We start from the raw sequence: 19667 nt of genomic DNA, 5'->3' as shown, positions 1-19667 counted from the left end.
CGTCTGCAAAAAGCATTACCCTCTGTTCAATCCCCTCCACCTCAATGCCTCTAATAGTGTCACTCTGTCTCATTAATTGTCCTAAGGGTTCTATAAATAAAGCAAAAAGGAGGGGGGATATCGGGCAGCCCTGCCTCGTTCCCCTCTCCAAAGTAAAAGAGTCAGAAAGATCCCCGTTAACTTTAATTCGTGCCATAGGCTTATCGTAAAGGGTCTGAATAACTCTTATAAATCTCTCCTGAAAGCCAAATTTTCCCAAAACCTTATATAGAAACAGCCATCTAACCGAGTCAAAAGCTTTCTCTGCGTCTAGACCTACAATTACTGCTTTTGTCTTGTCTTTCTTTATCTGTTCTAGTATATGTAAAGTTCTTCTTATGTTGTCCAGAGTCTGTCTATGTTGAATGAATCCTGTCTGATCTAGATGGATGAGATCAGGTAGGAGTATTTCTAGTCTGCGTGCTAAGATAGATGTAAACAACTTGTAATCTACGTTGAGAACACTGACAGGCCGGTAGTTACCACATTCTTGTTTGTCTTTTTGCTCTTTAGGAATGACTGATATAATTGCTTCCCTCCAAGAGGGTGGAAGTTCTCCTTGTTGTAGGATCCGGTTAAATGTGTTAAGTAGTAATGGCGTTAGTTGTGGCTTCAAGGCCTTATACCACTCTGAAGTGAAGCCGTCAGAGCCTGGAGACTTACCAGGCTTCAATTTAGAAATGGCTAAATTCAGTTCTTTTACAGAAATTGGTTGGATAAGACTCTCATTCTGTAGACTACTGAGTTTGGGTAGTAGTAATGAACTCAAAAATGTATCTATTTGAATTTCATCAGAGGCCCGGGGTTGAGAATACAGCTCCCTGTAAAATATTTCAAAGCTCTCTTGAATTTTCTCTATTGTATTTTCAACTATTTTTGTTTTTGGATTCTTTATCTTATAGATTGTATTTTCCATTTGTTGCTTCCTTAGCCTATATGCTAGCAATTTTGCTGATTTACCTCCTGCCTCGTAATTTCTTTGTTTCAAGAAGACACACTTTTTTTGAGTTTCTAGTGTAAATATTTCGTCAATTTCGCTTTGAAGTTTTTTAATTTCCTGTTTCAAATTGATGTTTATTTTATTACTGTCAGCTAACTGTAGCTTCTTTAATTTCTCCTGTAAGTCTGTTAATTTCTGTCCTTTAAGTTTCTTCATATGTGAAGTGATGGAGATAATTTTCCCCCTCATTACAGCCTTCAGTGCATCCCACAGAATTGCTGGTGATACTTCCCCTGAGTCGTTAAAGTCTAGATATTCTCTAATGTCTTCCTTTAATTTCTCCAATAGTTTTGAGTCATTGAGTATGTTTGAATTCAGTTTCCATACAGTTTTCCTTATTTTCCTTCCTAGAGCTAATGACATAGAGATAGGGCTATGGTCTGACAGGTCAATTGTTGCTATGTTACAATCCCTGATCCTAAATTTCTCAGAGCTGAAGACGAAGAAGTAATCCAATCTTGAATAAACTGAGTGCGGGTAGGAATAGTGTGTATAATCTCTACTAGTCGGGTGAAGTTCTCTCCATACATCTATGATGCCCAACTCTCTCATCAGTGCTTTCAGTTTCCTAGTCAGAGATCGGTTTTGTATAGTTGGTCTTGAAGAATCTAGTGCTGGATTCAACCTGATGTTAAAATCCCCCCCGCATATTATCACTCCCTGAGAGTTAACCATTAAGTCAAAGACCCGTCTGTATAGTAACCAGTCACTTCCCGGTGGAGCATAAACATTCAGTAAAGTTATTAAAGATCCCTCTATTCTCCCAGTGATCTTAATAAATCTTCCCCCTTCATCCACAGTCTCCGATATGTGTTCATAAGCAAGTACATTCGATATAAGGATAGCCACACCTCTCTTGTGTCCTGCCTTAAATGACGCAGAGAATACCTGTCTAAAACCCATCCTTTGTAATTTTGCATGTTCTGATTGACTCATATGTGTTTCCTGAAGGAAGGCTATCTGTGCTTTCTCTTTTTTCAATTTTGACAAAATCTTACTTCTCTTAATTGGATTCAAAACCCCATTCACATTAAAAGAAATTATTTTCACTAGTCCACTTTGCATTCTGTCATTAAGAATGTAAAATACTCGCTCTTCCTCTCTATATAAATAATAGGTGGTCCCTTCTTATCAGAATACCAGTAATACAAACCAGAACAAAAACCTTGAACATTTTCAACAAGAAACATTTTAAATTTTGTCCATACTTCCAGCCTCGAGGCTCTTTCACTCACCAGCCTCTGTTTTGAGGGATAACCTTTCTTCCCTAACTGGGTTAGAGGGCCCTCCGCTGTTTCCACAGCCATAACCAAACCTCTTCAGTGTCTCGACTTCCCTCATAATGAATTAAATTGTTTCGTCCAAATTGTTAAATTGTTAATGTTCTATTTTTACCTGCTCCGGAGTCAATCTACCGTACCAATTATTTTGCTTCAAGTTAGTCTTTATCCTCTGTGTGATCACGTCTGAATGCCAGCAGCTTTTCTTTGTATCCTGATGCTCCACTGGCTCGCTTCGCGCGTCGTTTCCTCGCTGGTGTCCATGACCCTCGCTGGATCCTCTCAAGGAGGGACGCCGGCTGTGTGATAACTTTTACCGGTAATCCACGGTCTGCCAGATCCGACGTCGCCTCTTCCACCGAGTTGTAGGTCTTAGTCTCATCCTCATAGTAGACTCTCAGTCGGGCCGGGTACAAGGTCTGGAACTTAATGCCTTTATCTTTCAGGGCCCTCCGTGTCTCTGCGTATTCTCTTCGCTTGGTCAGGATAAACGGTGCATAATCGTGGTCGAAGTTGATTTTGCAGTTTCTCCACATAAACCCTTTCTTTTGCCATGCTAACTTAAGCACCTCTTCTTTCGTTCTGAAGCTGAGAAATTTAACAAGGATCGACCTGGGTTGGGCACCTGCTGGTGGTTGCGGTGCTAATGCTCGATGGGCTCTCTCTATCTGTAGATCCTTCGACTCGGGTATGTCGAGGTTTTCTTTAAGCAGCTTATCCACGAAAGAGATCATTGCTCTGGGCCCTTCCTCTACACCTTCGGGTACCCCGTATATCCTCACATTTTCCCTCCGTGTACGCCCCTCTTGGTCCGCTAGCTTCATTTGGAGCTGCTCATGTAGCGTTAGCATTTCTGCTAGTACCTCCTCTGCGTTTTGCAGTCTCTCTTCGTTCTCCATGATCCTTGTTTCGGCTTCGACCAGCCTCGAATTAAACTTTGTCATTTCCCCTCTGATATCTTCAAGTTGTTTTTTGTTGTCTTGTCTAAAGTCGCGTATCTCTCTGAGGATCAGGGCCAGGTTCACCGGGTTCCCTCCCCCCCCCTTACTATCGCTGCCATGGCTAGCCGAGTGTGAGCTATCATTAGCATCTTCGTGTTGCTGCCCTTTGTTGCTTTTTTCAGAGTCCAGAGCAGGTTTTTTACCCTTAATTTTAGACGTCATCCTCGCCCCTTATGCTTCATACAATGACCATGAGTCAATTATTGTATTACCTCGACTTTGGGGCAAATTTCAATTTCTTTTGTCGAGAGCGCTTTCCCTACGCTGCCATCTCGTTGGTGACCACGTATTATTTTCAATTACGTAAGGATTATAAATACAGTGAATGTTAAACATTCACATGTATTTTTTTCAACATAAAACTGGTAAGTCTTATATTTAATTGAGTCCGGAATAGTTGTAAGACTCAAATGACCTTATTATGCATTTATATAGTGCAGGGGTTATGGCAGTCTTTTTATTTGTGGGTATGAGAATGAGAAGATATGCATGCAGGCATAATGTATGGGTGTGAAACTGAACCTTTGCCTAACGAGGTGTCTCGTGTTTCCCCTCTCTACCCAGGACATCGACATAAAGAAGGTGAATGGTGCCCCCCAGTACGCCTTTCTGCAGTACTGCGACATCGCCAGTGTCTGCAAGGCCATCAAGAAGATGGATGGCGAGTACCTTGGCAACAACAGGCTAAAGGTGCAGCACTTTCCCCCTGCCTTGTGCACACCACTATCATTTGTACTATTATTTCGGTGGTTAGCTAATATTTAACCTTATTCTCACTGTTTTATTTTCCGAAAAAGCATTACCTTTAACTTGTATGTTTGAGGAACTAGTACTAGCGGCCAGAAAGCAGTGTCTTGTTACTTATGACAGTGATGTCTGCTGTATGTGTTACATGACTACCTTTGTTACTAACGGTGACATGCTGTCCGCAGCTGGGGTTTGGGAAGAGCATGCCCACCACATGCGTGTGGCTGGACGGGCTGGCCTCCAACATCACGGAGCAGTACCTCACACGTCACTTCTGTCGCTATGGACACGTGGTCAAGGTAAACGTCCATCTTCCTCATCCAATTTAACAGTCCCTTCCTCGCTGTAACAAAATCATCAGGAACACTGTATAATTCTATACATAACCATATGATTGTAAGTATGTTTTTTTTGTCTTATTTTGCACTTCCTTCATCACTGTTAAATAAACATAAGGTGGTTCCTGAAGCTGAATAAAATGAGCTGCATACTCCTTTGCATCACCCACCCTCTCTCTCTGTTCCTCCCTCAGGTTGTGTTTGACAGATTGAAGGGAATGGCCCTCATCCTGTACAACAACATCGAATACGCGCAGGCTGCTGTCAAGGAGACCAAAGGCTGGAAAATCGGAGGCAATAAAATCAAGGTAGGGCACGAAAAGAGGCGCCTGTGTTTCTTCTGAACCGCCCTGGCTTTGTGGGTTTGAATCCCGGCTTAGAGGCAGGAGAGCCAACGGGGACAGCGGGTATGATGGCGTTCCCTTGAGAAAGGTACACGGTCATGATTGAGCATAATGAATGCCCAGCTTCCTCAGGAAGGCACCGTCAGTGATTTTAATTCCGTAGCCTTTTCGTTTATACCCGTCCTCCGTCAGAGGAGAGATGCTGAGGGAGGGTGTGTATTGACATCGGTGCTTTCTCGTTCCACAGGTTGACTTTGCCAATCAGGAGAGTCAGATGGCTTTCTACCGCTCAATGCAGGCGTCTGGGCAGGACATCCGAGACTTCTACGAAATCCTATCTGAACGAAGGTTTGTTTTTAACAGATTTTTTTTAAAGTAATTATGACACCAAAAAAATACTGCCTGCTTTGTTTGTTGGAATAGAAATGTTTTCAGTATGATTAGATTAGGTGTCAACAAATACTCTGGAATAATGCAAAACTAGGGAGGGTCCATCAATTACCATGACCTTGTAGCATTGACTGTTTGTACATTTTCCACTTTGAAGGTTGTCTAATTGATTTGAGCTAATTTTGAAAGAAACTATTTTACAGCGAAGCACATTATAATTTTAAGCGAGCACAGTATGATCCAAATGGAAATTTGGTGCTCATTATATTCAAGGCACAAGGCTTAAAATGCATTGCATGTGTGCCGATTTCTCAATTTCCCATTTTTTCCTAGAAGCTATTTGATTATTCACGGCAAATGAAATAATGACATTGTAAAAGCTAATTTTTACGAAAAACGCCTAATATGTGGCAGTTAATTGAAAAGTATTCAAATTAGATTGCAGATGGAACACTAATGATACAGAGGCATTCGGCTGGCCCTGGCTTGAACCAAAATATAGCACATGAGAGTACAGTGGTGGGGAATTTTTCTCTCTCTGGTGCTGAGCTGCTGTACAGATTGTATAAACACAGGTTTCTTACTGTTGCTTCCTAGGTTTGCTTAGGAAAGCAAGATTCTGAGAAACAGTGGCAGTTCAGTAAACTCATGTGAACCTAACACTGTGGATTCACGCTACATTCTGACATTTGGGATGAGGGTGGTGGTGGTGGTGGTGGGGGGACTGCAGCATCAAAAATTGCTTATTCAGCTTCTTTCACCAGCTGCCAGTTCTGATATATTCTGTAATATTTTATAACAGTTTGCATCCTCCCTTATGTGTTTTGGGTAATGCTTACAGTTATTTTATTAATAATGCGCGGGGAGTTTTGCCAGTGACAAATTGCTAGAGAGCATGCTTTAACACATGGTGTATGTTTGTCAGTGTTTGGTAATTTGTTTTTTGTACTATGTCCTTGTTTCTTGGCAGAGATGAGCGCAGGCCGCCATACCATGAGTTCTCAGCAGAACGGGCGTACTACGAAAACGTGCGCACGCCAGGCACCTACACGGAAGACCCTCGACGCAAGTACCCTGCCCGAACCCGGGAGTTCTATGCCGAATGGGACCCCTATCAGGGAGACTACTACGACCCGCGTTACTACGACGACCCCCGCGAGTACAGGGACTACCGCGACCCCTACGAGCAGGACATCCGAAAGTACAGCTACCTGCAGCGGGAGCGTGAGAGGGAGAGGGAGCGCTTCGAGACTGACCGCGAGCGCGACCACGGGCGGCGGACCATCGAGCGCAGTCAGAGCCCCTCGCACCCGCGCCGCCCTGCCGCCAGCCCCACCGCCTCCCCCTCGCCGTCCGAGCGCCTGCCCAGCGACTCCGAGCGACGCATCTACAGCCGCTCCTCAGAGCGCAGCGGCAGCTGCAGCTCAATCTCGCCGCCGCGCTACGAGAAGCCCGACAAGCCGCGGGCCGACCGCTACGGCAAGAACGAGAAGCTGGAGAAGGAGCGGGCGCTGTTCGAGGTGGAGCGCAGCGGTGGGGGCGAGAAGGACAAGCGAGCCGGACGCAAGGAGAAAGCGGACAAAGAGAAAGGTGAGAAGGTGAAGCTGAGGAAGCTGAAGGTGCCGTCTCCCAGCATCCCCTCGTCTGAGACGGACCCCGAACTGGACCGGGAGGGTAGCCCAGACGCAGGCCCGCGGTTGAAAGGCGGCAAGTTGCCAGCCAAGGAGAAGGACGGCTCTGGGAAAGGGCGCTTGGACCTGCCCCCCTGTGTCGTGCAGCTCACGCGTGTCAAGGAGAAGGAGGGCAAGTTGCTGGATCAAACTGTCTTAGAGAAGCAGAGGCTTAAAATTGAGAATGATGGTGTGCGGTCCCCGCCGTTACCTCCACCTCCCCCAGCTGACCAGAGAGCACTGCCTTCACGCTTGGAACTTCAGAAAGGAGAACTGCTTAAACAGGGGAAAGTTCCCAAGGAAAAGGGTTTGGCAAGCCAGGTGGAGGTTGTAGACAAGGAAGGGAAAGCTAAACCCAAGAAACACAAATCCGAGCCTGGGTTTGATGGCAGCAACTCTTCTGTGGATGTGGACCGCTTGGCTGCACGAAAAAGGCGTTTTGGAGATGCTGTCGGGAAGACAGATCGGCTGAAGAGAGGCAGCCAAGAGGAGGAGGAGGGAAGGCTGGGGCTGAAGAAGATAGCTGATGGTGCTGTGCCAAAAGAGACAGACGGTGACAGAAAAGTCCTGCGGAAAGAGGCGCACAAGAGGGAACATCGCAAGGCCAAACCAGAGAGGCTGGTTACTGTTTGCAGCCCGGCAGAAGGACAGGAGTCGGAGGGGATTGCTGGAGGGATGAGCATGGGGCTCAGCCTGGATCTACAGGCACGGCTGGGTGAACCCACAGAAGAGGGTACCGACCCCTTGGACTTTCCTGGAAGGAAGATTGGAGTCTTGGGGTCAAAGCCTCAGGGCCGTCCGAGTCTCACCCGGATGTTCTCCGATGAGGGGAGCCTAGACCAGGATGACATGAGGGAGCAGGATCAGCAAAGTCTCATGGACCTTGGCGAACAGGCCTTAGTGCAGGCGAAAAGCATCGGGGAGGGCGAGGAGCGGCTCTCCCTGGACATCGACCACTCCCAGAGCTGCCGCAAACAGATGGAGCAGAACCGGAGGCTTCGGCAGCAGCTGCAGGAGTCTGACAAATCTGACAAGCCCGATAGCCCGCACGGTGCTGACTCAGAGGACTTTGAGCGCCGCAGTCTGGTGCACGAGGTTGGAAAGCCACCTCAGGATGTCACGGATGATTCTCCCCCAAGCAAGCGCAAAAAACTGGAGGCGTTTGATTTTGAAATGTGCTCTAAGCGGGAACGTAACTACAGGAGCTCCCGGCAAGTGAGTGACGATTCTGAAAGAAACGTCACCTCTCTGCCAGGCCTGCGGCACTTCTCCTACCACGAGGAGGATGGCTCTGCTGACTCGCCCCGCCTCGTGGCTGTGAAAGAACCTAAGGACTCTCCGAAAGCAGAGGAGAAGGTGTACTCGCACCTAGACCTCATGAAGTACAACTTTGACCTGACAGCCGGCAGGGTTCGGGGCTCGCATTCGGAGCTGACTAAGCTAAAAGCTCAGTCTCTGGGATGTGAAGAAGAGCTGCAACAGCGCTGGGAGAGCAGAGTGAAACAGGATCCGCTCAGGTTGGATATGAGCTTCCCCAGTAGCATCGTGAAACGTGAGGGCATTCGTAAGCGTCTGGTGCGGGAACTGGAGCCTGGGGAGGTACAGTCAGACTCTGACGAGGATGGCGAAAACAAACACCACTCCCCCAAGCCCTCGACATCCCTGTCTTACTTTCTTAGGGAGCGTGAGGAGAGGCTGTCAGACCTCAAGCTATCAGGCTCCCTGGAGAGGAACAAGTTCTACTCCTTTGCACTGGATCAAACCATAACGCCAGACACCAAGGCCCTACTTGAGCGAGCAAAATCTCTGTCCTCCTCTAGAGAGGATAACTGGTCCTTCCTGGATCGTGACTCTCGCTTTGCCAGCTTCCGTAGTAGTAAGGATAAGGAAAAAGTAGAATCTGCCCCACGTCCCATTCCGTCCTGGTACATGAAAAAGAAGAAGATCCGCACCGACTCAGAGAGCAAAATGGACGACAAGAAAGAGGAGCCTAAACCGGAGGAACAGGAGCGACAGGAGCTGTTTGCCTCCCGTTTCCTTCACAGCTCCATCTTTGAGCAAGACTCGCGGCGCTTGCAGCACCTCGAGCGTAAGGATCAAGACTCTGAGCTGGGTGTGGGAAGGCTCACTGGGAGACAAGGTTCAGCGGAGGGGCAGCTTGCAGCAGGGGGAGGGGACCTCCTCCAGGAACCTATGGTGCTCTTTCACAGCCGTTTCCTGGAGCTGCAGCAGAAAGAGAAGGACCAGCGGCCACGGGAGCCAGAGAGAGGGAACAGTGTTGACTCGAACGAGAAAGAGAAACTGCAGGACGGGGAGCAAGAGCAGCAGCCGGTGGGAAAAGCACCAGAGCCCATACTGGAAGCAGAGATTAAACCTGTTAGCCCTGCTCCTTTACCCCCAACGTCACTGCCTCCCCCAGTTCCCCGAGAGATGTCACCCCCACAGGAAAAGCCAGCCATCCCAAGTCCGCCCCCAGAACTTCCTATCAAACAGTTAAAAGATGAAAAGATGGAAGCTGCCCCTGAGGTGGCTCCGCCTCCATCAGTGCCTCAAGTGGAGATCAAACCACCTGCGACTGTCAGTGTCACGCCCCCTGAGCCTGTTTCTGAGGAGGCAGAAATTAAAGTGGAGCCTAAGGAGGAGCCGTGTGAACTCAGGCTTCCTGTGGAAAAGGCACTGACTACAGACAACTCCCTCCTTGATGTCAAACCCCCCACTCCAGGGGCCTCACTGAGCAGTTTAGAGCCAGAGTCAGATGCTCCTGAATTTCCTAACTGTACCTCCCCTAAGCCTGAGGGGAATATGGAGATGATGAAAGAAGAGGAGGCTCCACCTGAAATATCGGAACCCCAGGACGGTGCAGGGTCCCTTAAACCGGAAGAACCTGAAGAGATACCAATGATGGTGTCTGACACAGAGGTGGAGCCTGTGCTGCCAGCCCGAAAACAGCCGAAGAGCAAAAGGGCAAAGCCACCACCAGCAGCACCGCTGCACCCTCCAGCCCAAGCGGCTGGCACTGAGAAGCCAGCCACTCGTAAGAGCGAGAGAATTGACAGGGAGAAGCTGAAACGGGTATCATCTCCAAGGGGAGAGGCGTCTAAGGCAGCCTCAGATGGCAAGACCACAGCGAAGTCACCTGTCCATGCTGCGGACTCTGAGCCGAGCTCTGAGCCCAGTTTGCCCCTCGGCAGGACACGGCGCCGAAATGTACGGTCTGTCTACGCCACGCCGGTAGAGGATGAAACCCCCCAGCAGGCAGGGAAGGAGGTGGCGGAGTCTCCCCGTGCAATGCGAAAACGTGGTGGCGACAAAGAGCAGGCGCAGCAGCCACAGCAGGAAACCTCAGCTGCACCGACCACCCCGAGGCGAGGGCGCCCTCCCAAGACACGGCGACGATGGGAAGACGTGTCGCCGGTGAAAGGGGAGCCTCCTAAAACAACTGAGGGAGAAGAGACGGACAGCAAAGAGCAAGGAAGCAGTGGGGAGAGCACCAAAGTAGCTGAAGGATGGCGCTCGCCCCGCACACAGAAAACGCAACAGAATCAAGGGTCCCCACCTGCTGGGGCTGGACAGGGCAGGAAGGCAGGCAAAGCGGAGAAGGTGGCTGAGAGCACAGCTCCTCAGACTGAGCGTGCAGGTGGTGATGTCGCTGCCTCCCCAGAATCCACACCCAAATTGAAGGAGGAGTCCTTAGAGCAAGGTGGAAAACCTGTTGAGGATGACACTAAGCAGCAAATGACTGCACAGAGAGGAGAGAAAGACAAAGAAATGACAGATCAGGCAGACAGGAAATCCATTGAAGAGAAAGCTGTTGAGAAATCAGAGCCTCCACTTGTGGAAAAGCGTCCACCATCAGAGAAGAGCGGGAAGGCCAAAGCAGCAAGATTGACACGCAACACCAAGATGGTGACAGAAGATAAGTCTTTGAGTCTGAAGAATCTGGAGATCCGTCTGAGCGTAGATGATGTGAAGGGTGTGCTGCGCTCGGGAGAGGACGAGCCGGAGTCTTTTGAGGCATCTCCAAAAAAGGCCAAGCCAGGGGTGTCTGTCAAAGAAGACATACTCAACCCTTGTTTTCTTAAAGAGGCTCCAGAACTCAGCCCAGATGAGAAAGACGAGGCACTGTCAGACTCTGAGCCCCCTACTGACCCAGCTGCGGCTCTCCTGGCTCGTCAGATGGAGCTGGAGCAGGCGGTGGAAAACATTGCCAAGCTGACAGAAGTTCCCCCCTTGACACCGTATAAAGAACCTCCTCCCGAGCCACCTGCTCTTCTGCTGCCTGCCCCAGTGGAACCAGAGCCTGAGATTGAGGAAGAAAAGCCGGCTAATCCCGCCAGTGAGACCGAACTCGCTGCTGCCATTGACTCCATCACCGCTGAAGACATTTCTGCCGATGCGGACGGATTTACGGCTCCCCCCACCTACACTGCCCTCATCCCCACCTCGGAACCGCTGGTGCTTCCCCCTGCCAGCGAGGCCTTGGAGCCGGAGACTCACATGGCCATCACAAACATCATGGACTCAGAACCAGAGATGGGAGGCATGATGGGAGATTCTAAGACTGCTGAATCGGCTACCACTGAAACATCAAGAGGCGCCTCACAAGAGGAGCCTCCTGCACCAGAGACGCCCAGGAAAGGAGGTAAAGTTAGACCCAAAGCTCAGAAGAAGTCCAGGAGTCGTAAGGCCAGTGCTAGCAGGAAGGGGGAGGCTGTAGAGGAAAGTGTCTCAGAGCCTGAGCCGACCCCGGTGAAGCTGCCAGACTCCATCCCTGAGGACACTCAGGCTGTTAACCCTAAAGCGGGAGCCACCTCAGCTGCAACTGCAGTTGTTACGACTGCTGCTTCCTGCAAGCAGGAAGTCGGACGGGCAGCAGCTGTGGACACCCCCAAGGAAGCGGAACAGCCTGCAGTGGAACAGCCTGAACCCCAAGAGTCTGCCTTTCACTCAGGCAATAAAAGCCCCTCTCACTTTAAGCTGCAGCATCCGCCCGCAGAACCAGCAGGTCTTGCCCTCACACCATCTCCGACTCGACTGAATTTCCCAGCCTCCCGTCCTGCCAAGCTTCCTGTCTCTCCATCAGACTGGCATAACAGGTCTGAGGACACTGGAGTCCTTCCTACCCCACAAACTCAAGCCACTGCGGCTGCTTCCTCTGTGCCAGCAGCAACCGTAGTAGGGGCTCCCTCAGGGAACCCCCCTTTACCCCCAGACACCAAGGCCTCTGACATCGACCCGAGCTCAAGCACCCTCCGAAAGATCCTCATGGAACCCAAGTATGTATCGGCCTCAGGTGGTAGCTCTGTCCCCAGCACGCTGCTGACAACCTCTTTAGGTGACACACGTATGTCAGAGAAGGAGAACTCGTCTGATTTGGTGTCTGTCAAGCCCTCTCCACCTGAAGACAGACCCTCACCTGTGACTCCCCAACCCCCGCTCCAGCAGCCGCCTCCACCTCCCCCTCCCGAGACGCAGCAGCCGTTTGGCGAGAAGATGGTGAATTCGGTGATTTCCTCCACAGCCACCTCTGTGATCAGCTGCATCCACATGCCCTTTGACTCGGAGGAGACCCCACGCATCACTTTGGGCAACCGCACCGCGGGCATACCTTTGCCCAAGCAGAAGTATCGGTCCGGCGTGAACGAGAATAACAGGTACCATGGGCTTGTGGCGGCGGAGGAGGGGAGCAGTGGTGGACGTCCTCTGGCGGAAGGCACGACTTACAGCACGGGCCCGGGGCTGAGGGTCAACACCTCAGAGGGTGTGGTGGTGCTGAGTTATTCGGGACAGAAGACAGAGGGACCCCAGAGGATCAGTGCCAAAATCAGTCAGATTCCCCCAGCTAGCGCGGTTGACATTGAATTCCAGCAGTCTGTGTCCAAGTCTCAGATCAAGCAGGAGCCGATCACTCCCTCCCAGCCTCCCACTCCTAAGGGTTCCCAAACACCCACGGGCTACGGGCACACTGGGGGAGTTTTGGCTGGCCAGCCTTACAACACGCAGCCGGTTATCTCCTCTATCAAGCAGGAGAGTCCTGGTTCTGACAAATCGGAATCGCCATACCACTCCGGGCCTCAGGGGGGAGCTGTGAAGATCCTCCAGCAATCTGTTGGAAGCCCACAAGTTCTGATCTACAACCAAGCCATGATGCAGTCGCATGTAAAGAAGGGGGCAGGACCTGAGGCTATGCCTTTGAAAGTAGATTCGGGCAAGTCAGCCCAGCCCTCTAATTTGAGCCCTGTCATGAGCCCCCACCACCCTTCTCTGGCTGGCAACCACATGGGCTCCAGCCCTGGCACGCCCACTGAAAGAGCGGTCCCGCATCTGAAGCAAGAACCGCACTCTCCACGGACGTCAGGCCACTCACCCTCTCCGTTCACGAAGGTCTGCCCACCCAGCAGCTCCGTCTCCCCCATTGGCACTTCCGTAGTCCTGGGTCCTGGCATGTCGCCCATGTCCCAGTTTGTCCCCAGTGTTCACCACCCGGAGCAGTCTGTTATCATGCCCCCTCACAGCGTCACCCAGTCAGTCCCGATCGGACACCTCCCCCAGGGAGAGGTCAGGATGAACACACCTCCGTTGTCCAGCATGGGCTACGGCATGCGCACCGAGTCCTTATCCTCCCCCCGCCCTCATCAGCAGCGGTCCACCACGCCCCAGCCGGCCGGCATCCGGGACATGGTCCTGCAGTCTCACGCGGGCTCCTCCGGGGCGGGCGGGGCCGGTTGCGCCGGAGAGGACGACGTCCGACACTTCCACCAGGGCCTGCGCAGACCGTCTGCCCCCCAGCTGCAGCCGGACGTCATGGTGATGCAGACGGACTACCGCGGGCTCCCCCACGGTGGCTTGCGCCTGGACCAGTACGGCCTGCCGTCCCGGGACGTGCGTATCCTCATGCATCACCAGCTAGGGGAGCACCCCAACTCGGAGGCGCGCCAGGCCCGCACCCCGGAGGCCGTCTCCTCCTCTGCCTCCTCCACTAGCATCTCCTCTTCCTCCTCCTCCTCCAAAACCCCGCCGGTTGGGAAAGGGGTGCCGCAGACGGGGAAGGACGCGCCGAAAGGACTGGAGGTAAAGATGCCCCCCTCCCCTCACGCTGAGAGCAGGATCATGGGAGTTCACCCGTCTGTGCCGGTCATGGTGCCTCCTCAGGGGGTCCAGCTCATGCACTCGGGGACTGCCGGCTCCTTCCCAGAATACTCGGCTGTGTACCGGGACATGCGGGGTTTCCACTCCCAGTTCTCTCCAGGTCACTCCTCCCTGGGGATCAACCTGCCGGCCCGCAGCCTTACACCATCCCAGGTAAGAGGACGTGCTGCATGGTGCTTTTTATCCAGTGTTGCTCTGTCAGCTTATGGTTTGTCAGTTAACATATTTAGCAAGTAGGGCTCGTAACTGAAACTGACTCAGTAAATATTCAGTTATATAAATGGGTAATATGTGGAATTGTAATTGTAAGTTGGTCCGGATAAGTGTGTCTTCTAAATGACAAGAATGTAATGTAATGAGCTTGTTGCTCCTTACTTACAAGTTGCTGCACGGTTGCTACTTACATCTAAACGCGTCTTTTCATATTTATGACAGTACTACTATGACACCTGCCATCTCTTCTCAAGATACTGCTTTGGTGTAGTGCAGCGTTTCTCAATCCTCTCCTGAAGTACCACTTGTCCTACGTGTTTTCGATCTCTCCCTGCTCCAACACAGCTGATTCAAATGATCAACTCGTTATGAACTCCTGAAGCTGCCTGATAACAAACTGATCATTTAAATCAGCTGTGTTGGAGCAGGGAGAGATCTAAAACATGCAGGACAAGTGGTACTCCAGGAGAGTTTTGAGAAATGCTGGTGTAGTGTTAAGTTACTAGCTGTTGGTGTTCTCTGTCGGTGACCTCATGAGATCACATTTTTTTTTTTAACCCCCCCCTCAGGGTCCTCAGGATGGGGAGCATGGCCACCGGAGCAAGACCCCGCAGGTGCCCTCATCAGGGGCCGCGGGAGGCGGGGCTGAACCCAAGGCGGAGAGCTCCCACCTCCGTCACACGGTCGCCATGGAGCATTCCCATATGCCCCGGGTGCAGGGGGAGGCAGGCTCACCCTCCTACGCCTCCCCAGTCGCCATCTCCCACAAGCTGGATCTGGCCCCCACCTTGCAGAAGGCCTCTCAGTCCTTCCTGTCCACCCCCCTGCCGCCACCCTCCTCCGGCGCCTCCCAGATGCGGTGTGACGGCAAAATGGAACACACGGGACACCGCTCCGTGGACATGGTGCAGCTCCTAACGGTGAGTGTCAGCGGAGCGGAGAAATGCACAGAGAGAAACCAGGAGAGGGAGAGGAAGGGAGATGGGAGGTACTGTGAAGAAAGGGATGAATGTAGGACATATGAGCTGAAAGAAGGGACACGAGAGTAGAGTGCAGGCAGACAAGGGAGGATTGCCAGGGAGGTGGGACAGTAAACCCAGTGCATGGGTGTTTGTGTCATTTTGATCCTTGTGTAAATGGCTCTTCCCTGTGTCATTGACTCTCTCTCTCTCTCTCTCTCTCTCTCTCTCTCTCTGAGCAGAAATATCCCATCGTGTGGCAGGGCCTCCTGGCGTTGAAGAACGACACAGCGGCCGTCCAGCTACACTTTGTCTCCGGCAACAACGTCCTGGCCCACCGTTCCCTGCCCCCGCCAGAGGGGGGCCCCCTGCTCCGAATCGCACAGAGAATGAGGCTGGAGGCTTCACAGCTGGAGGGCGTGGCTCGCAGAATGACCGTGAGCAGCCACGTCTTCTCCACAAACATCCAATCAGAGCCTTATAGCTTAACAGCACCATACTAGAAACACCAGTTAAAAGCCTGTTCTTAGGGTGCGGAGACTTAACCGTGAAGTATTGCAATGAAAAGAAAGCTTTTTTACCCTTACAAATGTCTGTGTAGCATTTTACAGTCTGGTCATGACAAAAGTTTAGTTTTTGTGGGACTTCTTATTTGGAAGTAAAACAAGAAAAGCGTAAGCATTGTGACTCGTTCTGTTTCTCCTTTGACATCCCGTCTCTGCATTTTCTCTTTGAGGTGATAAAATCAACAGTTGCCCCCATAAATACTGTAAACAAAATGCAGATAAACATAAGGCCAGCTTACATTATATGACATGTTTTTTTTTTCTTTTCATTCAGGTGGAGAGTGACTACTGCCTCCTTCTGGCGCTGCCGTGCGGTCGCGATCAGGAGGACGTCCTGAACCAGACGCACGCCCTGAAGGGCGGCTTCATCACCTACTTACAGGCCAAGCAGGCAGCTGGCATCATCAACGTGCCCAACCCCGGCTCCAACCAGGTGAGTTTACCTGCCCGTCTGTGTCTGCACGGACAAGGAGAGAACGCCTCCCTACACAAATATGAAATGTAGCAGCCTTATTGCCTTGGCCTTATTGCTACTTTGAATTAGGAATACCACTGTTACAACACGCTTTAAAAGGGAGAGATCACATAAGGTAAATAGACCCAAGATGGTAATACTAACCTAGTATCTGGTAACAACAACTTTCCTCAGTGTGAGTGCAAGTGTGAGTGCAAGTGTGAGTGCAAGTGTGAGTGCAAGTGTGAGTGCAAGTGTGCGTGCGAGTGCGCGTGTGTGTGTGTGTACACATGTGCAAGTGGGTATTGAGGGCAGCAGTCTGGTGTAGTGGTAAGGAGCAGGGCTCCTAACTGAAAGGTTGCTGGTTCGATTCCCTGCAAGGGCATTGCTGTTTTACCCTTGGGCAAGGTGCTTAACCCAGAATAGCCTCAGTAAATATCCAGCAGTATAAATGGATAAAACTGTAAGATGCATAAGTTACTCTGGATAAGAGCATTTGCTCAGTAACAGTAATAATGTGATGTAGTGAAACGGCGCTACAAATAAGAGTGGGAATGCATTTGAGCAGTCTGCTTCGTGGTTTTTATCAAACTGTTTTCTGAACGCATGTCTGTCTCTCCCCCCCAACCCCACCCCCCTGCTCCCCAGCCGGCTTACGTGTTGCAAATCTTCCCGCCCTGCGAGTTTTCGGAGAGCCACTTGTCCCGGCTCGCCCCTGACCTCCTCAACAGCATCTCCAGCATCTCCCCCCACCTCATGATTGTCATTGCCTCTGTGTGAGGCCCCTTACCAGGACCTCTTCTGTTTACACCCGCGGGGGAACACCCGGAAAACCCGGCTCCTGGATTCCAGCGGCTCCTGAACTGGAATAAGGAAAGTCTGGGTCAACAGCTGGATGGGCTCTCTGTTTCTTAACACCTTCTGTTCATTTCCAACTTCCCGCCTGTACCTCCATCTCCCTCCTCCTCCTCATCAAGAGCGCGTTGGAAGGGTGGACCCGGACAGACGTTTGATCAAATGATCATTTCCCTTGTGCTTTTCTCTGTTTGAGGGAGAGGATGTTGCACATTCCGATTTTAAGGTATTCGCGAAGCAGTCGGAGGCAGCTTGTTGAACAACAACAAAACCGAGGACGGTTCAGTGGGTGGAATTTTTTTTGTTTTTATTCAGATGATGATTGTGATTTCTTCTTATTTTTTTTAAATTACAAAGTGAATCAGCTCAGTCATTGCACTATGTTGGAGAAATCGAAAAAAGAGGACCTGGACCATGTACAGAAAAAATGGACCAGCTTTGCTTGTACAAGAGACAAAAAAACTGCTCTGGAAAAAAAAACAAACATTGGGATTAAGGGGAGAAAATTGTGGGAGATCATGTCAGCCCAACCAGTCTTTACTCCTACTACTGTTCTCCTACCATTCAACTATTAATCTACTACAACTTTACTAGAGATGGCTCTGATTCCTCACTGTCCCCACCCCAGGAACACAGGAAGGGCCTTTTGGAGTTGTACAGTTTACACTTTATGCCTCAACAGGGGACAGTATACATACTTTTTTTTTCTTTTTTTTCTTCTTTAAGGTTAAAGGTATGAGGGGGAGTATGCAGAACTGTGTAAATATTATAAATATTTAAAGACTTGGGCAACAATGCCGGGAGTCCAGGTGGATACCTTTTCAAAAAGACAAACTCACCATCATCAGCTGTGGAAGTAAATGATGGAGGAGAAACCAGCGAGGCTCTCAGCAGTGACCTTCACAGTTGTTTGTTTTGTTTTTAAAATTTGTGCCAAAATGTCTTTTCAGCTGGGGAATAAAAAAAACAGTACAGACTAGAAACTAAATGGAATTTAAAAGAAAATTCAGATCTTATTTTCATACTTGACTTTGTATTTGTCGCTCATTCGTAATTGATTCTGTTTTGACTTCTGCCTCGTTTTTACAGGGTTTCACCTCCTGTCCATCAGTCTCCATCCGCGTGCATTTTCTTTTCATTGTAAGGAAGTGCTGCAAAGCGCCAGTCTGTACAGTTTTATTTCACTGATGCTTTTCTCCAAACTGGTAAATATTTTCACTCTCCACGTTGCCTACTTTGGCCTGGGTTTTTTTTTTTTTTTTTTTTTTTGGTTAACATGCAACTGAAATTGATTTGTAGGAACCCACCCCCCTCCCCTCCCCCAAAAAAAATTTGAAAGAAGAGGAGTTACCCAGCAACAGCTTTACTGTTCTGTACTGGGAGAGAAGCTTGTAGACTTTAAATGTTAAAGAAAACGGGGAGAAAGAAACACAGGTTTGGACCTGTGAAGCTGAGCCATGATATTGGATGTATGAACACCCCCCCCCCCCCCCCACTGGTGTCTCCGGTGAACCTCACTGTACATAGATATTCTTTCTCTCTTTCCATTTTTATTTTTTTATTTCCTTTTTTTCAGGGTCATTGTTTTGTCAGACAAAACAAAGCAGTCTGAAAAAAGACAGAACCAGGTGTAAACCGATGCTGAAAGTAAACCATGTTTCTCAGTTTTGTGGTGTAAATATTTGTACGACTGCAGGCTGACAGCTCTCATGGTAATGTTGAAGGCACTTATAATTTTGATACACAAATAAAAAAAATTACAAAAAAAAAAACAAAATACCAAAACAAACACAAATGGGGAAAAAAAGAAACGATTAATCTTAAATCTTGTCCTTGGAGCTATCTCATTTCATCGTTTTTGAGTGTATTTTATTGTGCCTCTATGAGGTCATTTTAAGTTGTTTGTCAAATAAATTGTTGGTTTACACGTACTTCCACAGATGGTTAAATGATCACTCGCTGTGTTTTCTGCTGTGAGGGCTGAAGTTTCAGCAGTGTCGGATGGGGAGGTACTGAACTGTGACGCTCACTCTGTCTGCATTATTCATGTGATTTTTGAAGGACTGCATCAATCAAAGTTTATAAATAGCTGCAGGCTCATGCACGTCACGTTGATGAAGTGAGGATGGTTTAAATATAGACAGCTGCTAAGTAAGAGATCAGTTTTATGCTTAGGTAAATGCTTAAAGAAGAAGAAAGAAAAAACCACAAACAAAATGATTTCCTCCATGATATTCTTGGGGGGGAAAAAAATCCACAGATGCTTTAAGTGCTTCAAATCCTGTTTGGTTTATATATTTAGTATAGTGACCAAACTAACTTCAGTGTGGTTTCAGTCTTCATTGGTATGCATCTCTATCCCTGCTTGGATTTTGCATTACATTTTTATATTATTAAGTCACTCTGGATAAGAGCATTTGCTAAATGCCAAGTTGCCATTGAAAGAGATCTGGTTCAGTATTAAATCTGCAGTAAATTTGCTATAGTTCATCAGATTTCCTAAAGGAGAGGGGTTTGTGTGTAGCACTTAGTGATATTAAGAGGAGTATGGCACAGCATGTGTGATACAGATTTCTCAGAGATGAAAGATGCTACGCTAGTGAGTTTTTGCACTACAGATGGTAGCCACCAAACATGTTTTGAAGTGTTGGTCATGCTCTTG

The 19667-nt window shown here is 49.5% G+C and overlaps 1 protein-coding gene across 2 annotated transcripts in view; it reads left to right on the top strand.

Annotated features, from left to right (window-relative positions):
• spen (spen family transcriptional repressor) overlaps positions 1 to 18493 on the top strand; it is a 56385-nt gene extending 37892 nt beyond the window's left edge. For both annotated transcript variants that reach the window (XM_036533928.1, XM_036533927.1), the window contains exons 7-15: positions 3885 to 4010; positions 4253 to 4366; positions 4600 to 4713; positions 4997 to 5097; positions 6110 to 14111; positions 14741 to 15091; positions 15373 to 15567; positions 15971 to 16129; positions 16799 to 18493. In XM_036533928.1, coding sequence (XP_036389821.1) covers positions 3885 to 4010; positions 4253 to 4366; positions 4600 to 4713; positions 4997 to 5097; positions 6110 to 14111; positions 14741 to 15091; positions 15373 to 15567; positions 15971 to 16129; positions 16799 to 16930 — 9294 coding nt within the window. In that variant the 3' untranslated portion in view covers positions 16931 to 18493. The remainder of the gene's footprint in view (positions 1 to 3884; positions 4011 to 4252; positions 4367 to 4599; positions 4714 to 4996; positions 5098 to 6109; positions 14112 to 14740; positions 15092 to 15372; positions 15568 to 15970; positions 16130 to 16798) is intronic.
• The last annotated feature ends 1174 nt before the right edge of the window (positions 18494 to 19667 follow it).

The sequence above is a fragment of the Megalops cyprinoides genome, chromosome 7 (genome assembly GCF_013368585.1).
Source record: "Megalops cyprinoides isolate fMegCyp1 chromosome 7, fMegCyp1.pri, whole genome shotgun sequence".
NCBI classification, from domain to species: domain Eukaryota; kingdom Metazoa; phylum Chordata; class Actinopteri; order Elopiformes; family Megalopidae; genus Megalops; species Megalops cyprinoides.
This window is presented reverse-complemented; position numbering and strand designations above follow the sequence as displayed.